This window comes from Bicyclus anynana, chromosome 25 (genome assembly GCF_947172395.1).
Source record: "Bicyclus anynana chromosome 25, ilBicAnyn1.1, whole genome shotgun sequence".
Classification (NCBI taxonomy): domain Eukaryota; kingdom Metazoa; phylum Arthropoda; class Insecta; order Lepidoptera; family Nymphalidae; genus Bicyclus; species Bicyclus anynana.
In genome coordinates, this window is record NC_069107.1 from 8906288 (window position 1) to 8931018 (window position 24731).

Below are 24731 nucleotides of genomic sequence, written 5' to 3' on the forward strand. Positions count from 1 at the left end.
TTGTTTGAGATTTTTTCAACACCTTTAGAGGAAAATGGCTCATTAATATGACACCTACTCGTAGCATACGTCAAAGATAGCGAAATTATCCTGTTGTGTGTACTGTTTCAATTTCAACTTGATACTTGCACGCATTCAAGAAATAAAGTCTTGACAGACAGACAGACGGACTACAAAGTGATGTTATAAGGGTTTCGTTTGTTCTTTTTGATGTACGGAACACTTAAAAATTTAAATACGCACATACAGCCAACTCCAATCTATTTTACGGTATACTTTCGCCCCTGAGATAAGGGGTATAAATGTACTTGAAACTTCCAGTTCTGTTTATTACTATATCACTAGTCATTATGTGTTAACATTATAAACAAATTTGGGATTTTTAAACATTTAGCTTGTCGTAGACTTCAATATGTTTGCTCCATGTTTATTACTGTTGTTTATTTTGGGTTCCATTAATGCTGACGAAGGTGAGTTGAAGCAATTCTCAATTATTTTTTGAAATGTGACAATCACTTATAATAAACTTAACTACTGAATGAATTCAACTTGGCACGATTTGAGACACATACACTTTAATAGTAAAAACTTATTTATGATTTAGTATAATTAGAGCTCAAGACTCTCTGCTAGGTTTATTTACAAGTACAACCAAGTATAGTATACACCAAACTTCGAGTCCGTTCTAAGCACCGGACGTACGCGCAGTTTCTACGAGTTCCTCGATTACGTGTGGAACTAACATTCATTATTTATGTTATTGTGGAGGAGAGGTATTTGTAACTTGAGCTCAGTTTTCTGTTAGGCAGCGTGAACACCGTCACGCTGCTAGTCGCGTTAGTGATTTTGGGCAATATGTAGTAAAAGACCATTGCGTGATATATATAACTGTTTATTTAATCCTTTGTTTTCTTACAATTCCATTTGACAGATGTCGAAATACAAACTAATAAAAAATAAACTTAGTATAGAAACTTATTCTATAACAAATAATGTTTTGTATTGTAATTATTGATCATAAATTGTTAAGTGTGGGCATGGAGAACATATCGGACAGGGAAGTGATTGTGTATGTATTTTGAAGGGATCCCTCAAACCTACACCCAAGATCACAAGTCCTGCTCGAGATGTTTCCTCTACCACAAAATAATGATACAATCACCCGTAGCGTCATACAGTATCTGTCCTTGCATCTATACTAATATTATAAAGAGGTAAAGTTTGTAAGTTTGTAAGTTTGTAACATTCTTTAAATGGGGTAATCTTCGGAACTACTGGTCCGATTTCAAAAATTCTTTCACCAGTAGAACGCTACATTATCGGGGAGTGCTATAGGCATATATAGTTTTATATTGGTATCATATATAATAGCCGAGTTATCACAGTTTTTGTCTTACAGGTCGGACCGAAATTCATCAAAAACAGACTTATGCGCATGCGCTGCCTTATCCATTGTGTAAAATTGAAATCAATGTATGGAGGCTTTATGTACCTTTAAAAGTTCTACAAAAAAGTCCGCGATACCATGTATCTATCTTCTATATTTTAGCAGATATAGCACATTTAGTGTTTTAAAAAATATTAATTTTATATACTTAGGTTTACGTAATTTTTTCTACTACTAAACTTAAATCCTTATCAAAATAAATTATTTAATAATCACAAGGATATTATGGAGATAAGATTTGCCCTTTACAGTATGTTAATTAGTTAAATAGTTTCGGAGATAATACAAAATTTCTAAATGCACGTAGAAATTCCGCTATGTGACGCCCCGCGCTTTCATTTACGTAGTTCCCGTTCCCGTGTGAATATGGGGATCAAACAAAGCCTATGACACTCGCAAATAACGTAGCTTTCTATTGGTAAAACAATTTTCCAAATCGGTCGAGTAGATCCAGATATTACCTCCTACAACCTCACAAACTTTGCCTCTTTATGTAATTAGCATAGAAGTCTCTATTTTCCTTGGTCATTGCACCACTCTCGAAGGGCTGGACCGATTTTGCTAAGGGTAGGAGTAAGATAGAGCATTTATAGAGTAGGGTAGGGAACGGGTAGGGAAGCGTAGGGGTAGTGTAGAGGTAGCGTAGGGGTAGGGCCGGGGTAGGGTAGGGGTAGAGGTACGGGTAGAATAGGGAAGTGGTAGGGTAGGGGTAGGATAGGTGTGAGATAGGGGTCCGGGTGGGATAGGGTACGGGGAGGGTAGGGGTAGGATAGGGGTAGGGTATAGGTAAGGTAGGGGTAGGGTAGGGGTAGGTTTGGGGTAGGGTAGCGGTAGGGTAGGGGTATGGTGGGGGTAGAGGTAGGGTAGAGGTAGGGGTTGGGTAGGGTAGGGGTAGAGTTGGGGTAGTGGTAGGGTAGGGGTAGGGCAGGGGTAGTAGTAAAGTTGACATCGAATTTCACGCGGACGAAGTCGCGGGCGTCCGCTAGTCATTATATAAAAAAAAACCTTGGCTGAGTTTGTTGTGGGCTCTTCTCGGACCAAGGCGCGTTTGGAACCCTCGTAACTTTAATTTTAAGTTTTCAAATGATTATTATCACCATTATCTTAAGTTTAATATGACGTTTCGAAAGAGCTTGTAAACTAAGCCTATTTGAAATAAATGAATTTTGACTTTGACTTTGACTTGATGACTATGCATTCTGTGGTGTGTTGCACATTGCAATAATCAATGTCATAGCGGACTCGAAGTTTGGTGCATACTAAACCCAATTATACCTACTAAAGAGGTCAATGTACAAAATACATAAATAGCAAACCAACAAATTAATTATTTGAAGGTAATTACGGCTTAAACTTCAGTAATACAACGTCGGAGTTTGCCCAACTAGTTTCGAACCCATACGGGGCCCTTCGTCATGAGCTGGTTTATTCTACGCAATACAATCCAAAAAGTTTGGATTACCCGTGTTTCATAGTAAATTAATATTATTAATAATACTCACCATCGGTTGACACCTAAAAAGTAATTCTTTTAATTGATTTCAGCACCTTTACGTTGCGACTTCAATGATACACTCTGCGGTTGGAGGAATGACGAAAGTGCTGACGTTCAATGGAATTTTTATAATGGTAAGCCGCTGTTTAGACAAAATTGGACAAAAATAGTAATTTAATTTAGAAGTTAAATTACTATTTACTTTGACCTCCTTACATAGATGTTTCACGAAAATTGTACTTTAATTTGCCTACCTATGTCATACTAATTAAGTATTATAACTTATCATCTTCTTCAAAATTGAATAGAAAAGATCGATAAGACCGCCTTAGCATGCTTTGAAAAAATATATACTTTGTACAAAATATTAACAAAAGTTGGTAAAATTTTGTACAAATTATACTTTTTATTTGTGAGTGCAATAACGGAGAACTCCGAAATTGTGCTAACTTTTAAGAACGATAGAGGAATGAAAAATGTACTAAAAATGTTTTACTTTATTCTTTTACCATCGTTATCAACCCATATACGGCTCACTGCTGACCTCGAGTCTCCTCTCAGAATGAGAGGGGTAGGCCAATGCGAATTGGCAGACTTCACACGCGCAGAGATTTAAGAAATTCTCTAGCGTGCAGGTTTCCTTACGATGTTTTCCTTCACCGTTTGAGACACGTGATATTTAATTTCTTAATTTAAGTTCTCATTAATAATATTAATGAGAACTTTCCACCTAGATAGGTTGTGATTGTCATTAGGGGTCTGCTGGTGAAGACCAAGGACAATCAAGGGAACTCCTTAACGGTTTACGGTAACTACCTTGTGTTTGGGCTTGATTAGTTCGTATTGCTGAGAACTTTTTACCTAGATGGGAAGTGTCTGTCATTAGGGGTCTGGTGATGAAGACTAAGGTCAATTAAGTGAACTCTTTAATGGTTTACGGTACCTACTTTGTGTTTAGGCTTGATTCATTTGTATTGGTGAGATTTTTTTACCTACATAGGTTGTGACTGCCATTAGGGGTCTGGTGATGAAGATGAAGCACAGTTAAGATAACTCATCATCGGTTTACAGAAGCTACCTTTTGGAATTACATCATAAGGTTTAATTAAGGTACCAAAATGTTCAGTTAGTACAAACAGCACCGCCTCCATACTGATCAGCAGGTGAAAAGAGAAAAATAACATTATCATATGATAATGTTATTTTTCACTTTTTAGTTTAATGAGTACGTATTTAAGTCGGTTATATTTTTTATTAAATTTTTTACAGTTTCTGTTGGGATCTACGCCTTTTTTGATGACGACGCGTACAGAACAGCACGCTTGGTCTCTCCCATTTACGACTATGTTTTAGTGGAGGATGGTTGTTTCCACTTGGAGTGCAGTCACGATGGGTAGTAAGTGGTATACATAAATTGATTATAATATCTCATCCATTTTTTGTGACCCCCATAATAACCAATATTCCTCATCATCATCATCATCATATCAGCCGGTGGACGTCCACTGCAGGACATAGGCCTTTTGTAGGGACTTCCAAACATCACGATACTGAGCCACCTGCATCCAGCGAATCCCTGCGACTCGCTTGATGTCGTCAGTCCACCTGGTGGGGGGTCGTCCAACACTGCGCTTACTAGTGCGGGGTCGCCATTCCAGCACTTTGGGACCCCAACGTCCATCGGCTCTTCGCACTATGTGCCCCGCCCATTGCCACGTCAGCTTTGCAACTCGTTGAGCTATGTCGATGACTTTGGTTCTTCTGCGGATCTCCTCATTTCTGATTCGATCACGCAGAGATACTCCTAACATAGCTCGTTCCATCGCCCGCTGTGTGACCAATATTCCTGAACCCTATCAATCAACTTAATACCTATTTACTGTTTAATAGCGATATAAAACTCAGAGTCTACCAAGTGCCGGTGTCAATTGGAGTGAACGGGTTACTCGCGTCTACCGAAGAGATAAAAAGAAAATATATTATACATGAAACAGCATATAATGGCAATGCACTCATACCGATGCATTTGAATCCTGTATCAATGTTTCTTCCAGGTTATGCAGAAAAGTTCCAGGTACGAAAATAATTGTTTTTATCCACTCTTATTCATTATTTACCTCAATTACGAATTTTAACTGATCAACAGGTAGAACATTATAAAATGCTATTTTTAGTTTTTTAGTTTCCTACATACGTTTGCGTTTTTCAAGTCGGTTGTATTTATAAAAATATTTTAAATCTTAAGTATAAAAAAAGTAAATGTAAATGGCCGCGTACTGACTGAGTGAGCAGCTTCGCGAGGCAGCCTCGGACGTTTGCCTCGCAACGTTTGCCGCGCGAGGCAGCCTCATTCTGTAATTTAATACACATGAGACTGCCGCGCGCGGCAAAGCCGAGCCAGACCGAGGCTGAGCAAAAGACTCGAACGCTCAGTAGTTACTCACAAGTCGAACAGAAGCCACGCGCGAGTAGCGCATATTCAGTTTAGATTAAGATTATCATGAGGCCGTGCGTTCGGAAGGCTATCGCCACCACTGCCTTTATACTGATTCATCAACTTGTACAAAAAAAGAAAAGAAAAAAATCTAAACATTTTTGGATAAAAACGTTATACAAAAACAGATTTCAAGCTGGAAACAGAATATTTGAAGAGCTGTGCTTTGATGACGCAGAAAGCAATTTCACTAGAATGAATAAAATTGAATTTGAACATCTGTACTCTCTTATAAACGCCAAAATAAGCAAGAAGGACACAAATTTTCGAGAAGCAATAACCGCAAGGGAAAGATTGTTGGTTACGTTAAGATTTTTGGCCACGGGAGATTCTTATACCAGTTTGCAGTATCTGTTTCGTATATCAAAACAAAGAATATCAGTAATCGTTCATGAAGTTTGTGATGCGTTAATCGATGTGCTAAGGGATTATGTTAAGGTAAAATAAAATAATTTTATTCCATTTTTCGTACATTTTTATTAATTATTACAACATGACAAATAGACAAAAAGACAATTAATATGAAACGCTTAATTAAACAAGTACTTATCTAACAATGAGGATGAGGAGGCGGAGGGGGCATCGGTGAGGTAGGAGGGATCGGTGGGGTAGGAGGCATCGGTGAGGTAGGAGGCATCGGTGAGGTAGGAGGCATCTGTGATTGAGGAGGCATCGGTGATTGAGGAGGCATCGGTGAGGAAGAAAGACAAGACGTATTATTGGAACTGTTTAGCCCACTGTATGATTGAGTATAATAACCAGTGTATGATGGGTATGCTCCCATGTCCGCTTCGAAAATAATTTTATTTATAGCATGCTTTACATGTGCTAAAGTAAAAGCGTCATATTTTCGCAACTCATTTGCGACATATTGCCCATAAACATCGTAGGAGTCATGTTTTTCCGAAGCAGCACTATCACTTGCACACTGTTGTAATAGTGTTAAGGCTTCTGATATAGCATTATCAGTTAAATCATTTGGCTCAGTTCTTTTAGTTCTCTTCTTTGCTCTCGTATATTCATTTCTGGTTTCTTTAACTGTATTTTCATTACCGACTTGATTTTGAGTTTCACTTTGACTGCCACTATTTTGAGTTTCATTTTCACTGCCATCATTTCGAGTTTTACTTTGACTTCCATCATTTTGAATTTCACTGTGACATGCATTCTGTAGGGTGAAAAATCATAATTTTAATTACAGATACCATCATCCGAAGAAGAGTGGCTTACTATAGCAAGAGAATTTGAGACAAAATGGAATTTTCCGCATGCTATTGCAGCAATGGATGGGAAACATGTTATATTACAATCGCCTATAAATAGTGGCAATGATTTCGATTGTTACAAATTGTTTCCCAGTATAGTCCTATTTGCTTTAGTTGACGCCAATTATAAATTCCTGTATGTAGATGTTGGTAGCAAAGGTCGTATATCAGATGGCGGTGTGTTTAAAAATACCAATTTATATAAAAAACTTGAAAGAAGGGAACTTAATATTCCTCCGCCAGAAATCTTACAAATACCTTATGAAACTGCAGTGCCGTATTTTATTTTGGCCGATAAAGCATTTGCATTGGATGAGTACACAATGAAACCTTATGAAGGTACTCCAAATCGAGGTTCAATGGAAAGGATCTTTAATTACCGACTGTCCAGAGCAAGGAGAGTTGTGGAAAATGCTTTTGGCATTTTAAGTTCTGTGTTCAGAGTATTGAGGAAGCCCATACTATTGGAACCAGAAAAAGCTACAAAAGTCGTGTTAACTACTATATACTTATATAACTACTTGCGAAGGGATCAAGAGGCCTCTCAAAGGTTTACTGCCCCGGGATCATTTGATGTCGAAGCTGAAGGAACAATAATACCCGGGCGATGGCGGCAGGATACAGAAATGTCATCAATGCTACCTATTCGAGCTATGCCACGGCGAGGGCCAACAGATTTAAAAGAAATACGTTCACATTTAGGGAGACATTTTATTACAAATGGAGCAATTGCTTGGCAGAATAATTATCAGTAAATACTCACGTCTTCAGGTAAAGTATCTTGAGTATTTCCTGGATGGTTTCTATCGCCCAGGAAGCTGAAAGCTTCATAGGCGTACCAATTTGATTTATATATGTCACCACGACCTGTAATAAATAATAAATTAATTAAATTTGTACGACTGACTATAAATATGTAATGACTGTACGAAAACATAATAATAAACATAAACATACCTGATCCTGTGATACGGCTTTTCTTTTCACGTGACCTTTCCCTCCTATAGGATCCTAGCAAAGACTCCATCTTTTTTTTTAAATCCATTATTGGAATGTTCATTTCACGATTTATGTTATTCCACGCATCTTCTCTTAGTCCTCTGTTGGTATAATTAGGACATTGCGCATCCCAAAGTAGTTTATATTCTCCATATAAATGTATTAATTTGAGACACTGTTCTCTATTCATGATAATATAATTATACTTATGTTCTCTATTCCGTATTCGTCGAACAAGCGAGGCAAAACACGACCGTCTTGAGTGCGCGCGGCAAACGTACTGAGGCGCCTTTGAGCATGGACAAAAACCGACAACGTTTGGCTCGGGTCGCGGCACGCTCGGGCGAGGCAGCGCGTGCGTTTGCCTCGGCCGAGGCGGGTCTTGACCGACCGAGGATTTGCCTCGCGCGGCTGCCTCGCGAGGCTGCTCGCTCAGTCAGTACGCGGCTAATGAAATCTTTACAACAACAAATTTAACCGATTTCAAAGATGCATTCCAAACACAAAAAAATTTGACAAATGTCTTTGTTGCACAAAAAAGATGCATAAGAGCAATATGTGGATTGCAGAAAAGGGAAAGTTGTAGACCCTATTTTAAAAAATTAAAGATATTTACTGTGACATCCCTATATATATTTGAAATCGCATTATTTCTGAGAACGAACGACAGATTATTTCAAAGGCATAATCGTGAGCGTTGCAGAGATAGATTTCGGTTTCCTCCCCACCACACTGCTTTCCTAAATAAGAGCATCTGCATGATGATTATTAGAATATATAATAAATTACCAAAGCGTATAAGACAGGAGAACAATTTAATTAGTTTTAAAAATAATCTGCGTAGGTTTCTCCTGGACAATGCGTTTTATGACATAAATGAATTTTTAACTTTGACATTTTAATATAAATTTATTCTTTTGACAATATGATGTAAATTGATTTTTGATTCATTTATTTTTTATTTGTATTTTCTTTTTTTCAAATTAATTAATATTGTTCTTCTATTCATTATTAAAAGTAATTTCTGGAAAGACATAATATTTACTGTAAATGTAACTAATATTTTGCATGCCAATCGGGCGTGATACAGAACAGATTATATTTATTTGTTAAGACCTTGTAAACTGTATCAGCAAATAAAGGATTGTATTGTATTGTATTGTATTGTATTGCATTTTGATGGCCTCCGTGGCGCAGCGGTGGATTTACATGACGGAGGTCCTGGGTTCGATCCCCGGCTGGGCCGATTGAGATTTTCTTAATTGGTCCAGGTCTGGCTGGTAGGAGGCTTCAGCCGTGGCTTACCACCCTTCCGACAATTTTTTATTTTTTTATTCTTTACAAGTTAGCCCTTGAGTACAATCTCACCTGATGGTAAGTGATGATGCAGTCTAAGATGGAAGTGGGCTAACTTGTTAGGAGGAGGAAGAAAATCCTCACCCCTTTCAGTTTCTACACGGCATCGTACCGGAACGCTAAATCGCTTGGCGGTACGTCTTTGCCGGTAGGGTGGTAACTAGCCACGGCCGAAGCCTCCCACCAGCCAGACCTGGACAAATTAAGAAATTCTTAATCTGCCCAGCCGGGGATCGAACCCAGGACATCCGTCTTGTAAATCCACCGCGCATACCACTGCGCCACGGAGGCCGTTAAAAACGTCAAAGACGTACCGCCAAGCGATTTAGCGTTCCGGTACGATGTCGTGTAGAAACCGAAAAGGAGTGTGGATTTTAATCCTCCTCCTAACAAGTTAGCCCGCTTCCATCTTAGATTACATCATCACTTGCCATCGGGAGAGATTGTAGTACAAGGGCTAACTTGTGAAGAATAAAAAAAAATGCATTACCTACTCTAAAATTGCTTAAACAATAAATGAAATGAAATTAAACATTCCTATGGATAATGCATACATATTTTATTTATCAGATCGTAATCGAAGCTTCCGCCAGTGAATTGACATTCGTCTGTTTAGAAAAATATGAAATATTTCGAGGAAAAAAGTGCGTTGAAGCAGCCAACGCATCTGTAACCCCTCCACCTGGTAAGACCCCTTCTACACCACCTATTTGTGATGGTCAGATCCTTAATATATTATAAACTAGCGGACGCCCGCGACTTCGTGCGCGTGAAACTCGATGTAAACTTTAAACTACCCCTATCCTACCCCTAACCTACCCCTACCCCTACCCTACCCCTATCCCTATCCTACACCTACCTTTCTGTTTAATTTTAACACCTTGTGAAAACCGAAAAACCCAAATATTTTACGGAACCGTATTTTTTCCAAAATAAAATTGCCTAAAAAGCCTATGTTACTTGTGGATAATGTAGCTTTCGAATGGTGAAAGAATTTTTAAAATCGGTCCAGTAGTTTTTGAGGCTATTCATTACAAACAAACAAACATACAAACAAAGTTTTCCTCTTTATAATATTAGTATAGATAAAACATAATGAATTTTTCGACAATAATTATTATCTGTGGAGGATCTGGACCGTGGACGTGATAGCCCAGTGCATATAATCGGAGGCAGACTCCGATTCTGGAGGGTGTGTGTTCGAATCCGGTCCATGCACGGACATGCACATTCAACTTTTCAGTTGTGTGCATTTTAAGAAATTAAATATCACGTGTCTCAAATTGTGAAGGAAAACATCGTGAGGAAACCTGCATGCTAGAGAATTTTCTTAATTCTCTGCGTATGTGAAGTCTGCCAATCCGGATTTGGCCAGCGTGGTGGACTATTGGCATTTTTCCCATTTTTAACATAAGGGGTGGATTTCACCCCTAAAATGAAAAATGCGCAAGACAAGCACATGTCAATTTGAAGTAGAGGGCAAAACATACTTAATTCCAAATTTTCATCCAAATCTATGGTTCAACGAAATCGGAGGTAGGGGCTAATTTTGGCTTTCAATGACTGTACTAGTAAACCGAAACGAAGACCTGCAAACAGTAACAACAACAGAACCGTCATCAACAACAACAGAAGATTTATCATCAACAACAGAAGATTTACCATCAACAACAAAAGATTTGCCATCAACAACAGAAGATTTACCATCAACAACAGAAGATTTGCCATCAACAACACCATTACCGCCGACAACAACAACTCAGTCAGCAACAACAGCGGCCACAGTACCGATGACAACAGCTCCGCCGCCAATAACAATGGTTTTTCCGGCAATGGGACAACTTTCATGGCTTAACGGTAATTATCTAGGCTAATATGAAAGTTTTGAGATTTGGTTACTAAACTTTGGCATTTCTGAAAATGATTTCTATTTGCTAAACTACACTTCTACTCTATTCTACACCCCGAAACTGACCAAAATTTTTTTTTTTTTTTGCTGGTGGGAGGCTTCGGCCGTGGCTAGTTACCACCCTACCGGCAAAGACGTACCGCCAAGCGATTTAGCGTTCCGGTACGATGCCGTGTAGAAACCGAAATGGGTGTGGATTTTCATCCTCCTCCTAACAAGTTAGCCCGCTTCCATCTTAGACTGCATCATCACTTACCATCAGGTGAGAGTGTAGTCAAGGGCTAACTTATAAAGAATAAAAAAAAAAATATATATTTTTTTCGAGACTTCTCACCAAGTTCCTGGCTTAAATTAGTTGGATGGCATTAGAATACCACTGCCATTTTAGTTTATATTTCATCATTGAGCTGAGTTAAAAGTCACAGGATGCGAGATTACGACTGTAGGAAGAGTAAACAGAATCAGACCAGAGAGGTTAAAAAATATTGCACTAAATAAGCGATAGAGTCGATAAGTACCAATGCGCAACTTTGGCCGAAGGTTTTATTGGGATTAAATCAATTGAGGTAAACTAATCTAGGTAGGTCCGATTCCGGAGGGTGTGGGTTCGAATCCAGCCCCGGAAATGCATCTACAACTTTTCAGTTAAGTGCATTTTAAGAAATTTAATATCTCGTGTCTCAAACAGTGAAGGAAAACATCGTGAGGAAACCTGCATACCAGAGAATTTTCATAATTCTCTGCGTGTGTAAAGTCTGTCAATCCGCATTGGGCCAGCATGATGTACTGTTGACTCGTGCTTAGCAGTGAGCCGAATATGGGTAGATAACGAAACTAATCTATAGATGTGTGATTTAGCAGGTATAATGTTTTGTTTATAAAAACATCTGCTATTAATTTTATCCCTTTTGCCAAAGGTCTTTGTGGCAATTTTCTTTTTTGCCTTGTTGTGTACGAGTCATCATCATCTCCTTACCCTTATCCCACTTAAGTGGGGTCGGAAAAATATGTCGATCTTTTCCATTCCTTTTACACACATGTCCTCTTTCACACAATCCAACCATCTCTTCTTTGGCCTTCCTCTCCTCTTATGTCCTTCCACTTGCACATTCAACATTTTTCTAGTAATGTAATTTTCCTCCCTACGCATTACATGTCCATACCAAGCTAACTAAAGTTTGACGGCCTCGGTCGTGTAGAAACCGAAGGGGGTGTAGATTTTCATCCTCCTCCTAACAAGTTAGCCCGCTTCCATCTTAGATTGCATCATCACTTGCCATCTTACCATCAGGTGAGATTGTAATCAAGGGCTAACTTGTAAAGAATAATAAAAAGAAAAACACCTCAATCTCAATACTCCTCAATTTTCCTCAAAATGTTGTGTACAAGTGTCATAGGCTATATTTTTACCTTGCTTGCCATCCGTCTGAACTAAAAATTGAGATTGCATAGTATTGGCACGAAAATTAGATATCGATCGAGCGATTGGCAACAGTCTAAGATTAATTTGCATCTTAGATTGGAGATGCATTATTAATTTCGGGCGTAATCTATCATTGTTGGTATTCAAGAATCTATGGTTTTCTTTCATCAACCTATTTAACGTTCACACAATTATTTGTGATGTGTTCTTTAGTGTAATTTCGAGATAATGAATACATTGATTTTTATGATACATTGGGGTAAATAAGGTCAATGTTAGCTAATTTATACATAAAAAGCAAAGATTGTCTGGATATTTGCAAAATAAATAAGAATTTCAAAATCTATTAAATTTTTTTATCGTAATTAGATGAAAATTCATACAGTTTTACCTTCCTTACATTAAATGTAACATTTTTCAATTAATGAACTATAAACATAAACGCACAAATAACAAAGATATTAGTGATTTTGTTTGAACGCCCATACAAACCTAACGATCAGCGAGCCAACGAAGTCACTATAGTCCACAACTTTAGGCTTTTTACACAACAATATCACTTCTCAAAAAGGTTCTTTTAGGGCGACACTTTTCGTTTCGATTCACATACATTGTATTTTTAATAATAAGCTTTACGGCCTTGGGTTCTAGCCCTTTTGAGCCCGGATTCACAAACAATAAATTAATTATCTCGGACCAATAATAGAAGGACCTACCTCGCAAGACGTTACCTCTCTGTCAAAGAATCAACGATCTATCTATATAGAGCGGGGCATTTAGAAGTGTTTGTAAAATCGACTGGGATAGTTGAGCGGCTAACGCGTGTAAAAAAACTAACAAACGCGTTAGATTGTTCGATTGTATCGATGTTTCATTGTTGTAATCGTTTTCGTCGTCTAAAAAACTCCCTAAATATTCCGGTTTGTGTAGTAAGTAGTTCAATGGCATGAAAAACGGCCAACAACTTCTAATTCAGTAAAAGATGACGTGACGTTCAATTTGAAAATATTTCTATTTTATTTTTGTTATTCTTTACATGTTAGCCCTTGATTTCAGTCTCACCTGATGGTAAGTGATGATGCAATCTAAGATGGACGGTATGATTTCTACACGACATCATACCGGAACGCTAAATCGCTTAGCGGTACGTTTTGTAGGTAGGGTGGTAACCAGCCAGACCTGGCACAATTAAGAAATTCTCAATCGGCCCAGCCGGGGATCGAACCTAGGTCCTCCGTCTTGTAAATCCACCGCGCGTACCAGTGCGCCACGGAGGTCGTCAAAAACATAATTATAATTTATAATAAATTTGTAATAAAAACAATATCTAAAAGAAAAATCGATTCTATTCTTCTAACGAACGAACGAACAGAACATCGATCCATTAATTTAACGTTCTGTGTACAGATTATATTATTCTTGTTAAATATTTTATTATTTATTCTTGTTAAATATTTTCGATGACTGAGTTTACCTCGTCCCTTTCAAAAAACGACAGACAATTTTGTTGCTGCATTTGGGTGCGATGCATTTCCATTTCTAATTCCTCTATGTTAAATATATAGAGTTTGCACAAAAACAATACAAACGACATAAAAAGAACCCAAGCAGACATGAGTCACAAACCATTATGAAAAATAAAGATATTGAGTTTTATGGGTATTAAATGTGCATTTATAAAATTAAATAATAACTTTAATAATTTTTATAAATGTCGTATTTTCATATCAAAAGAAGATGTTTTCTTTTATTTTAATGTGAATTTTACCTTTCATTTATTGCAGAAATACCTATACTATGATTAATTTTTTGATTTTGTGTTATTAAGTGAAAGAAGATTTGACATTTCACACACACACACTTCACAGCACAAAACACTACTTTATTTGTTGTCTGTGACTAATACTCCTACCTCACAGTATTCGTTAACTAAATCCAGACTGTTGTGCGTATTTTCTTCCTTTGTAATTTTTATTATTTCGTTTTGTTCTCGTTTCGTTGTTGTTGTTAATTATTGTTTATTTGTTGTTTGTTTTTCGCGCGTATCTTGTATGTATTATTTATTACCTCATATCTTCGAAACCGCTGAACGGATTTACGTAATTCAGATATCCTTAGATTTGTTTTAATAACCCAAGTGTTCTTAGATAGGTGAAATTAAAAAAAACCAACAAGACGACTGTGAGATGCTATAGAATCGAGGTGATTTTTTTTTAAATATTGCAACAAGGGAATCAAATTCAAGGGCTTTTTGTGAGAATTTCAAAATAGTATATAATGGCCAACAAAAAACTACAATTAGAAAAACGTTATTTATTAATTGTATATACATAATACGCGAGGCGGACGACTATAAGGTTTATGAAGTGTAGTTATAAAATACCTTAAATAGACTAAATTAAATATATTGATTATAAAACTCGACATGTGCGAGTCGGATTCGAGGGTTCCGTAGATTTTTTTGAATATTTACTTATCCTCGGTTGGACGTAGGTATACACTATCGTACTTTGTAACAAACGTAACAAATAAATCCGAAATTCACCATCTATCTAACTAAAAATTATGAAATAAAATAATTAAATAAACGAATAACCCGACTGCATAAATGATACAAAAACTGATTAAACTAAAGTGGGGACCTATTAAAAAATGTAGACGTAAATCATTATATTCAATATAATAGGTCCCGACTGTTTTCTAATTTTTTTCTACACTTCTGGACTGAGCTTGTTTTTTTTCTTTTCAGTTTTTGTATCATATAGGCAGTCGGGTTTTTTATTTGTTTAATTAATTAATTTATTAATTTTATTTAGTTTAGTACGAAAATGAATGAAGCGGAGCCTGGTACTAGCCGGAGCAGTTATTCCGCATTGCTATCGTTTCCGTCACCAAAAAAGAAACGTACGAAGCTATCACCCTTATCGTCCTCCGAGAAAACCGTTTTGATTAATGTGTTTAAATATGTCGAGGATACCTTATGCTTGCTTATACATAATAAAAAACAAAACTATAAGGGTTCTTTATTGACTACGGAACCCTGAATATAAGTGAAACATTATCTGTTAGATAAATAACAGGATATAGGAATATAGAATAAAAAAAATATTGGTTATCAAAGGAAGTTTTATTTCATGACAATATTCGTAAATAATGCTGTAGTAAAATGTTGAGCACTCCTGAGTCAGCTGTTTTTGTTTATTTACATTGTTTAAAATACCTACCCGATCTGACTAGTCCACAACTTTAGGCTTTTTACACAACAATATCACTTCTCAAAAAGGTTCTTTTAGGGCGACACTTTTCGTTTCGATTCACATACATTGTATTTTTAATAATAAGCTTTACGGCTCTGGGTTCTAGCCCTTTTGAGCCCGGATTCACAAACAATAAATTAATTATCTCGGACCAATAATAGAAGGACCTACCTCGCAAGACGTTACCTCTCTGTCAAAGAATCAACGATCTATCTATATAGAGCGGGGCATTTAGAAGTGTTTGTAAAATCGACTGGGATAGTTGAGCGGCTAACGCGTGTAAAAAAACTAACAAACGCGTTAGATTGTTCGATTGTATCGATGTTTCATTGTTGTAATCGTTTTCGTCGTCTAAAAAACTCCCTAAATATTCCGGTTTGTGTAGTAAGTAGTTCAATGGCATGAAAAACGGCCAACAACTTCTAATTCAGTAAAAGATGACGTGACGTTCAATTTGAAAATATTTCTATTTTATTTTTGTTATTCTTTACATGTTAGCCCTTGATTTCAGTCTCACCTGATGGTAAGTGATGATGCAATCTAAGATGGACGGTATGATTTCTACACGACATCATACCGGAACGCTAAATCGCTTAGCGGTACGTTTTGTAGGTAGGGTGGTAACCAGCCAGACCTGGCACAATTAAGAAATTCTCAATCGGCCCAGCCGGGGATCGAACCTAGGTCCTCCGTCTTGTAAATCCACCGCGCGTACCAGTGCGCCACGGAGGTCGTCAAAAACATAATTATAATTTATAATAAATTTGTAATAAAAACAATATCTAAAAGAAAAATCGATTCTATTCTTCTAACGAACGAACGAACAGAACATCGATCCATTAATTTAACGTTCTGTGTACAGATTATATTATTCTTGTTAAATATTTTATTATTTATTCTTGTTAAATATTTTCGATGACTGAGTTTACCTCGTCCCTTTCAAAAAACGACAGACAATTTTGTTGCTGCATTTGGGTGCGATGCATTTCCATTTCTAATTCCTCTATGTTAAATATATAGAGTTTGCACAAAAACAATACAAACGACATAAAAAGAACCCAAGCAGACATGAGTCACAAACCATTATGAAAAATAAAGATATTGAGTTTTATGGGTATTAAATGTGCATTTATAAAATTAAATAATAACTTTAATAATTTTTATAAATGTCGTATTTTCATATCAAAAGAAGATGTTTTCTTTTATTTTAATGTGAATTTTACCTTTCATTTATTGCAGAAATACCTATACTATGATTAATTTTTTGATTTTGTGTTATTAAGTGAAAGAAGATTTGACATTTCACACACACACACTTCACAGCACAAAACACTACTTTATTTGTTGTCTGTGACTAATACTCCTACCTCACAGTATTCGTTAACTAAATCCAGACTGTTGTGCGTATTTTCTTCCTTTGTAATTTTTATTATTTCGTTTTGTTCTCGTTTCGTTGTTGTTGTTAATTATTGTTTATTTGTTGTTTGTTTTTCGCGCGTATCTTGTATGTATTATTTATTACCTCATATCTTCGAAACCGCTGAACGGATTTACGTAATTCAGATATCCTTAGATTTGTTTTAATAACCCAAGTGTTCTTAGATAGGTGAAATTAAAAAAAACCAACAAGACGACTGTGAGATGCTATAGAATCGAGGTGATTTTTTTTTAAATATTGCAACAAGGGAATCAAATTCAAGGGCTTTTTGTGAGAATTTCAAAATAGTATATAATGGCCAACAAAAAACTACAATTAGAAAAACGTTATTTATTAATTGTATATACATAATACGCGAGGCGGACGACTATAAGGTTTATGAAGTGTAGTTATAAAATACCTTAAATAGACTAAATTAAATATATTGATTATAAAACTCGACATGTGCGAGTCGGATTCGAGGGTTCCGTAGATTTTTTTGAATATTTACTTATCCTCGGTTGGACGTAGGTATACACTATCGTACTTTGTAACAAACGTAACAAATAAATCCGAAATTCACCATCTATCTAACTAAAAATTATGAAATAAAATAATTAAATAAACGAATAACCCGACTGCATAAATGATACAAAAACTGATTAAACTAAAGTGGGGACCTATTAAAAAATGTAGACGTAAATCATTATATTCAAAATAATAGGTCCCGACTGTTTTCTAATTTTTTTCTACACTTCTGGACTGAGCTTGTTTTTTTTCTTTTCAGTTTTTGTATCATATAGGCAGTCGGGTTTTTTATTTGTTTAATTAATTAATTTATTAATTTTATTTAGTTTAGTACGAAAATGAATGAAGCGGAGCCTGGTACTAGCCGGAGCAGTTATTCCGCATTGCTATCGTTTCCGTCACCAAAAAAGAAACGTACGAAGCTATCACCCTTATCGTCCTCCGAGAAAACCGTTTTGATTAATGTGTTTAAATATGTCGAGGATACCTTATGCTTGCTTATACATAATAAAAAACAAAACTATAAGGGTTCTTTATTGACTACGGAACCCTGAATATAAGTGAAACATTATCTGTTAGATAAATAACAGGATATAGGAATATAGAATAAAAAAAATATTGGTTATCAAAGGAAGTTTTATTTCATGACAATATTCGTAAATAATGCTGTAGTAAAATGTTGAGCACTCCTGAGTCAGCTGTTTTTGTTTATTTACATTGTTTAAAATACCTACCCGATCTGACTAGTCCACAACTTTAGGCTTTTTACACAACAATATCACTTCTCAAAAAGGTTCTTTTAGGGCGACACTTTTCGTTTCGATTCACATACATTGTATTTTTAATAATAAGCTTTACGGCTCTGGGTTCTAGCCCTTTTGAGCCCGGATTCACAAACAATAAATTAATTATCTCGGACCAATAATAGAAGGACCTACCTCGCAAGACGTTACCTCTCTGTCAAAGAATCAACGATCTATCTATATAGAGCGGGGCATTTAGAAGTGTTTGTAAAATCGACTGGGATAGTTGAGCGGCTAACGCGTGTAAAAAAACTAACAAACGCGTTAGATTGTTCGATTGTATCGATGTTTCATTGTTGTAATCGTTTTCGTCGTCTAAAAAACTCCCTAAATATTCCGGTTTGTGTAGTAAGTAGTTCAATGGCATGAAAAACGGCCAACAACTTCTAATTCAGTAAAAGATGACGTGACGTTCAATTTGAAAATATTTCTATTTTATTTTTGTTATTCTTTACATGTTAGCCCTTGATTTCAGTCTCACCTGATGGTAAGTGATGATGCAATCTAAGATGGACGGTATGATTTCTACACGACATCATACCGGAACGCTAAATCGCTTAGCGGTACGTTTTGTAGGTAGGGTGGTAACCAGCCAGACCTGGCACAATTAAGAAATTCTCAATCGGCCCAGCCGGGGATCGAACCTAGGTCCTCCGTCTTGTAAATCCACCGCGCGTACCAGTGCGCCACGGAGGTCGTCAAAAACATAATTATAATTTATAATAAATTTGTAATAAAAACAATATCTAAAAGAAAAATCGATTCTATTCTTCTAACGAACGAACGAACAGAACATCGATCCATTAATTTAACGTTCTGTGTACAGATTATATTATTCTTGTTAAATATTTTATTATTTATTCTTGTTAAATATTTTCGATGACTGAGTTTACCTCGTCCCTTTCAAAAAACGACAGACAATTTTGTTGCTGCATTTGGGTGCGATGCATTTCCATTTCTAATTCCTCTATGTTAAATATATAGAGTTTGCACAAAAACAATACAAACGACATAAAAAGAACCCAAGCAGACATGAGTCACAAACCATTATGAAAAATAAAGATATTGAGTTTTATGGGTATTAAATGTGCATTTATAAAATTAAATAATAACTTTAATAATTTTTATAAATGTCGTATTTTCATATCAAAAGAAGATGTTTTCTTTTATTTTAATGTGAATTTTACCTTTCATTTATTGCAGAAATACCTATACTATGATTAATTTTTTGATTTTGTGTTATTAAGTGAAAGAAGATTTGACATTTCACACACACACACTTCACAGCACAAAACACTACTTTATTTGTTGTCTGTGACTAATACTCCTACCTCACAGTATTCGTTAACTAAATCCAGACTGTTGTGCGTATTTTCTTCCTTTGTAATTTTTATTATTTCGTTTTGTTCTCGTTTCGTTGTTGTTGTTAATTATTGTTTATTTGTTGTTTGTTTTTCGCGCGTATCTTGTATGTATTATTTATTACCTCATATCTTCGAAACCGCTGAACGGATTTACGTAATTCAGATATCCTTAGATTTGTTTTAATAACCCAAGTGTTCTTAGATAGGTGAAATTAAAAAAAACCAACAAGACGACTGTGAGATGCTATAGAATCGAGGTGATTTTTTTTTAAATATTGCAACAAGGGAATCAAATTCAAGGGCTTTTTGTGAGAATTTCAAAATAGTATATAATGGCCAACAAAAAACTACAATTAGAAAAACGTTATTTATTAATTGTATATACATAATACGCGAGGCGGACGACTATAAGGTTTATGAAGTGTAGTTATAAAATACCTTAAATAGACTAAATTAAATATATTGATTATAAAACTCGACATGTGCGAGTCGGATTCGAGGGTTCCGTAGATTTTTTTGAATATTTACTTATCCTCGGTTGGACGTAGGTATACACTATCGTACTTTGTAACAAACGTAACAAATAAATCCGAAATTCACCATCTATCTAACTAAAAATTATGAAATAAAATAATTAAATAAACGAATAACCCGACTGCATAAATGATACAAAAACTGATTAAACTAAAGTGGGGACCTATTAAAAAATGTAGACGTAAATCATTATATTTATTATAATAGGTCCCGACTGTTTTCTAATTTTTTTCTACACTTCTGGACTGAGCTTGTTTTTTTTCTTTTCAGTTTTTGTATCATATAGGCAGTCGGGTTTTTTATTTGTTTAATTAATTAATTTATTAATTTTATTTAGTTTAGTACGAAAATGAATGAAGCGGAGCCTGGTACTAGCCGGAGCAGTTATTCCGCATTGCTATCGTTTCCGTCACCAAAAAAGAAACGTACGAAGCTATCACCCTTATCGTCCTCCGAGAAAACCGTTTTGATTAATGTGTTTAAATATGTCGAGGATACCTTATGCTTGCTTATACATAATAAAAAACAAAACTATAAGGGTTCTTTATTGACTACGGAACCCTGAATATAAGTGAAACATTATCTGTTAGATAAATAACAGGATATAGGAATATAGAATAAAAAAAATATTGGTTATCAAAGGAAGTTTTATTTCATGACAATATTCGTAAATAATGCTGTAGTAAAATGTTGAGCACTCCTGAGTCAGCTGTTTTTGTTTATTTACATTGTTTAAAATACCTACCCGATCTGACTAGTCCACAACTTTAGGCTTTTTACACAACAATATCACTTCTCAAAAAGGTTCTTTTAGGGCGACACTTTTCGTTTCGATTCACATACATTGTATTTTTAATAATAAGCTTTACGGCTCTGGGTTCTAGCCCTTTTGAGCCCGGATTCACAAACAATAAATTAATTATCTCGGACCAATAATAGAAGGACCTACCTCGCAAGACGTTACCTCTCTGTCAAAGAATCAACGATCTATCTATATAGAGCGGGGCATTTAGAAGTGTTTGTAAAATCGACTGGGATAGTTGAGCGGCTAACGCGTGTAAAAAAACTAACAAACGCGTTAGATTGTTCGATTGTATCGATGTTTCATTGTTGTAATCGTTTTCGTCGTCTAAAAAACTCCCTAAATATTCCGGTTTGTGTAGTAAGTAGTTCAATGGCATGAAAAACGGCCAACAACTTCTAATTCAGTAAAAGATGACGTGACGTTCAATTTGAAAATATTTCTATTTTATTTTTGTTATTCTTTACATGTTAGCCCTTGATTTCAGTCTCACCTGATGGTAAGTGATGATGCAATCTAAGATGGACGGTATGATTTCTACACGACATCATACCGGAACGCTAAATCGCTTAGCGGTACGTTTTGTAGGTAGGGTGGTAACCAGCCAGACCTGGCACAATTAAGAAATTCTCAATCGGCCCAGCCGGGGATCGAACCTAGGTCCTCCGTCTTGTAAATCCACCGCGCGTACCAGTGCGCCACGGAGGTCGTCAAAAACATAATTATAATTTATAATAAATTTGTAATAAAAACAATATCTAAAAGAAAAATCGATTCTATTCTTCTAACGAACGAACGAACAGAACATCGATCCATTAATTTAACGTTCTGTGTACAGATTATATTATTCTTGTTAAATATTTTATTATTTATTCTTGTTAAATATTTTCGATGACTGAGTTTACCTCGTCCCTTTCAAAAAACGACAGACAATTTTGTTGCTGCATTTGGGTGCGATGCATTTCCATTTCTAATTCCTCTATGTTAAATATATAGAGTTTGCACAAAAACAATACAAACGACATAAAAAGAACCCAAGCAGACATGAGTCACAAACCATTATGAAAAATAAAGATATTGAGTTTTATGGGTATTAAATGTGCATTTATAAAATTAAATAATAACTTTAATAATTTTTATAAATGTCGTATTTTCATATCAAAAGAAGATGTTTTCTTTTATTTTAATGTGAATTTTACCTTTCATTTATTGCAGAAATACCTATACTATGATTAATTTTTTGATTTTGTGTTATTAAGTGAAAGAAGATTTGACATTTCACACACACACACTTCACAGCACAAAACACTACTTTATTTGTTGTCTGTGACTAATACTCCTACCTCACAGTATTCGTTAACTAAATCCAGACTGTTGTGCGTATTTTCTTCCTTTGTAATTTTTATTATTTCGTTTTGTTCTCGTTTCGTTGTTGTTGTTAATTATTGTTTATTTGTTGTTTGTTTTTCGCGCGTATCTTGTATGTATTATTTATTACCTCATATCTTCGAAACCGCTGAACGGATTTACGTAATTCAGATATCCTTAGATTTGTTTTAATAACCCAAGTGTTCTTAGATAGGTGAAATTAAAAAAAACCAACAAGACGACTGTGAGATGCTATAGAATCGAGGTGATTTTTTTTTAAATATTGCAACAAGGGAATCAAATTCAAGGGCTTTTTGTGAGAATTTCAAAATAGTATATAATGGCCAACAAAAAACTACAATTAGAAAAACGTTATTTATTAATTGTATATACATAATACGCGAGGCGGACGACTATAAGGTTTATGAAGTGTAGTTATAAAATACCTTAAATAGACTAAATTAAATATATTGATTATAAAACTCGACATGTGCGAGTCGGATTCGAGGGTTCCGTAGATTTTTTTGAATATTTACTTATCCTCGGTTGGACGTAGGTATACACTATCGTACTTTGTAACAAACGTAACAAATAAATCCGAAATTCACCATCTATCTAACTAAAAATTATGAAATAAAATAATTAAATAAACGAATAACCCGACTGCATAAATGATACAAAAACTGATTAAACTAAAGTGGGGACCTATTAAAAAATGTAGACGTAAATCATTATATTTATTATAATAGGTCCCGACTGTTTTCTAATTTTTTTCTACACTTCTGGACTGAGCTTGTTTTTTTTCTTTTCAGTTTTTGTATCATATAGGCAGTCGGGTTTTTTATTTGTTTAATTAATTAATTTATTAATTTTATTTAGTTTAGTACGAAAATGAATGAAGCGGAGCCTGGTACTAGCCGGAGCAGTTATTCCGCATTGCTATCGTTTCCGTCACCAAAAAAGAAACGTACGAAGCTATCACCCTTATCGTCCTCCGAGAAAACCGTTTTGATTAATGTGTTTAAATATGTCGAGGATACCTTATGCTTGCTTATACATAATAAAAAACAAAACTATAAGGGTTCTTTATTGACTACGGAACCCTGAATATAAGTGAAACATTATCTGTTAGATAAATAACAGGATATAGGAATATAGAATAAAAAAAATATTGGTTATCAAAGGAAGTTTTATTTCATGACAATATTCGTAAATAATGCTGTAGTAAAATGTTGAGCACTCCTGAGTCAGCTGTTTTTGTTTATTTACATTGTTTAAAATACCTACCCGATCTGACTATAAATCGTGCCATTTTGTATGGAGCGTTTTTCAGGGATCCGCGGCGGCGCCGCAAATCTGACCCTTTAAATCCCTGTAGCTCCGAAAGTAATGATCGCAGATACCCTGTTCCTTTTACAAAATTGCATTACTCTTAATTAGTATACTCTTAATTTATATCAAATTTAAAAAACTGTCATCATCCCTATTACCCGACTGCGTCAGAAAGATTGTATGTATTTCGAGCGTATATACATGTATGTATTGTTCTCAGTATAATTGAAGGCATGTCATGTTAAGAAAACGTGTGAGTACGACAATAATCAAGTGGGTAGGGATCGAACCCCTGACCTCTCGGTGCTGATGGCCACGACCACGGAGCTACTGAGGGTTTAATGTTTTGTTTACTGTTACAGGTACGCAGCCAAAAGTTATAGAGTGGACTTACACGTATCGACAGTACTATAAATAAATAAATAAATAATTTTGTTTACATTCTCCCAACGGCAACTCCACCCAGACACGAAATCAAGAACGTCAGCCTATATTAATAACTAACAACTACATAACCAGGCATCCTCCTGATAGGAGAAGGATATGGACCGACTGGGAACGACGATTTGACGTGCTCTATGAGGCACGGAGTCTAACACCGCCAACTTCCCAACTCCTGACCATTACTGGGAATTTCTTAAATAAAATGAAGAGTTTAATACTTATTCGATAATCACAGCTTAGCTAGAACTCACACCTAGCACTTTAAAATCAGAAGCCTAATTTATACTATAGTGAAGCTATTTGTATATTAAAACGTTTTATAATTTTATTAAATAAATATGCAAAACGTTTTTATTTTTATTTCCAACTAAACCCAAGTCAGTCCTAACCTTTTCCTAAATTACTACTTATACTTATTAACCGTAAAACCTTATGAATCTTCGTAAATATGAAGGCCACTGGCGGAAATAAAAGAAGATATTATTTATAACTAT

The 24731-nt window shown here is 35.5% G+C and overlaps 3 protein-coding genes across 4 annotated transcripts; 2 read left to right on the top strand and 1 right to left on the bottom strand.

The window, feature by feature from the left end:
* Window positions 1-140: 140 nt before the first annotated feature.
* LOC112049594 (mucin-3A) lies at window positions 141-24223 on the top strand. The gene is made up of 7 exons (XM_024087538.2): window positions 141-470; window positions 2993-3076; window positions 4212-4338; window positions 4833-5016; window positions 9627-9741; window positions 10629-10913; window positions 24156-24223. The coding sequence occupies exons 1-7, from the start codon at window positions 413-415 to the stop codon at window positions 24209-24211; spliced, it is 909 nt and encodes a 302-aa protein (XP_023943306.2). The 5' UTR covers window positions 141-412; the 3' UTR covers window positions 24212-24223.
* LOC128199473 (uncharacterized) lies at window positions 5219-7670 on the top strand. Its single transcript, XM_052889193.1, has 2 exons — window positions 5219-5874; window positions 6638-7670. The coding sequence occupies exons 1-2, from the start codon at window positions 5443-5445 to the stop codon at window positions 7454-7456; spliced, it is 1251 nt and encodes a 416-aa protein (XP_052745153.1). The 5' UTR covers window positions 5219-5442; the 3' UTR covers window positions 7457-7670.
* Window positions 5889-8094, bottom strand: LOC128199474 (leukocyte receptor cluster member 8 homolog). 2 transcript variants are annotated; one of them, XM_052889195.1, is made up of 3 exons: window positions 7659-8094; window positions 7465-7568; window positions 5889-6604 (listed from the first exon to the last, which is right to left on the bottom strand). In XM_052889195.1, exons 1-3 carry the CDS (start codon window positions 7888-7890, stop codon window positions 5987-5989), a joined length of 954 nt encoding a protein of 317 aa, XP_052745155.1. In that variant the 5' UTR covers window positions 7891-8094; the 3' UTR covers window positions 5889-5986. The 2 variants fall into 2 exon arrangements, with proteins under 2 accessions (XP_052745155.1, XP_052745154.1); XM_052889194.1 differs by having other exon boundaries at window positions 7465-8092.
* Window positions 24224-24731: the final 508 nt, after the last annotated feature.

Coding starts and splice junctions, on each gene's coding strand:
- LOC112049594 (XM_024087538.2), top strand. CDS start 413: ATGTTTGCTCCATGTTTATTACTGTTGTTTATTTTGGGTTCCATTAAT. Junction 3,077..4,211: donor TCAATGGAATTTTTATAATG/GTAAGCCGCTGT, acceptor AATTTTTTACAG/TTTCTGTTGGGATCTACGCC. Junction 5,017..9,626: donor GTTATGCAGAAAAGTTCCAG/GTACGAAAATAA, acceptor TTTATTTATCAG/ATCGTAATCGAAGCTTCCGC.
- LOC128199474 (XM_052889194.1), bottom strand. CDS start 7,890: ATGAATAGAGAACAGTGTCTCAAATTAATACATTTATATGGAGAATAT. Junction 6,605..7,464: donor AAGATACTTTACCTGAAGAC/GTGAGTATTTAC, acceptor TTCACCCTACAG/AATGCATGTCACAGTGAAAT.
- LOC128199473 (XM_052889193.1), top strand. CDS start 5,443: ATGAGGCCGTGCGTTCGGAAGGCTATCGCCACCACTGCCTTTATACTG. Junction 5,875..6,637: donor TGCTAAGGGATTATGTTAAG/GTAAAATAAAAT, acceptor TTTTAATTACAG/ATACCATCATCCGAAGAAGA.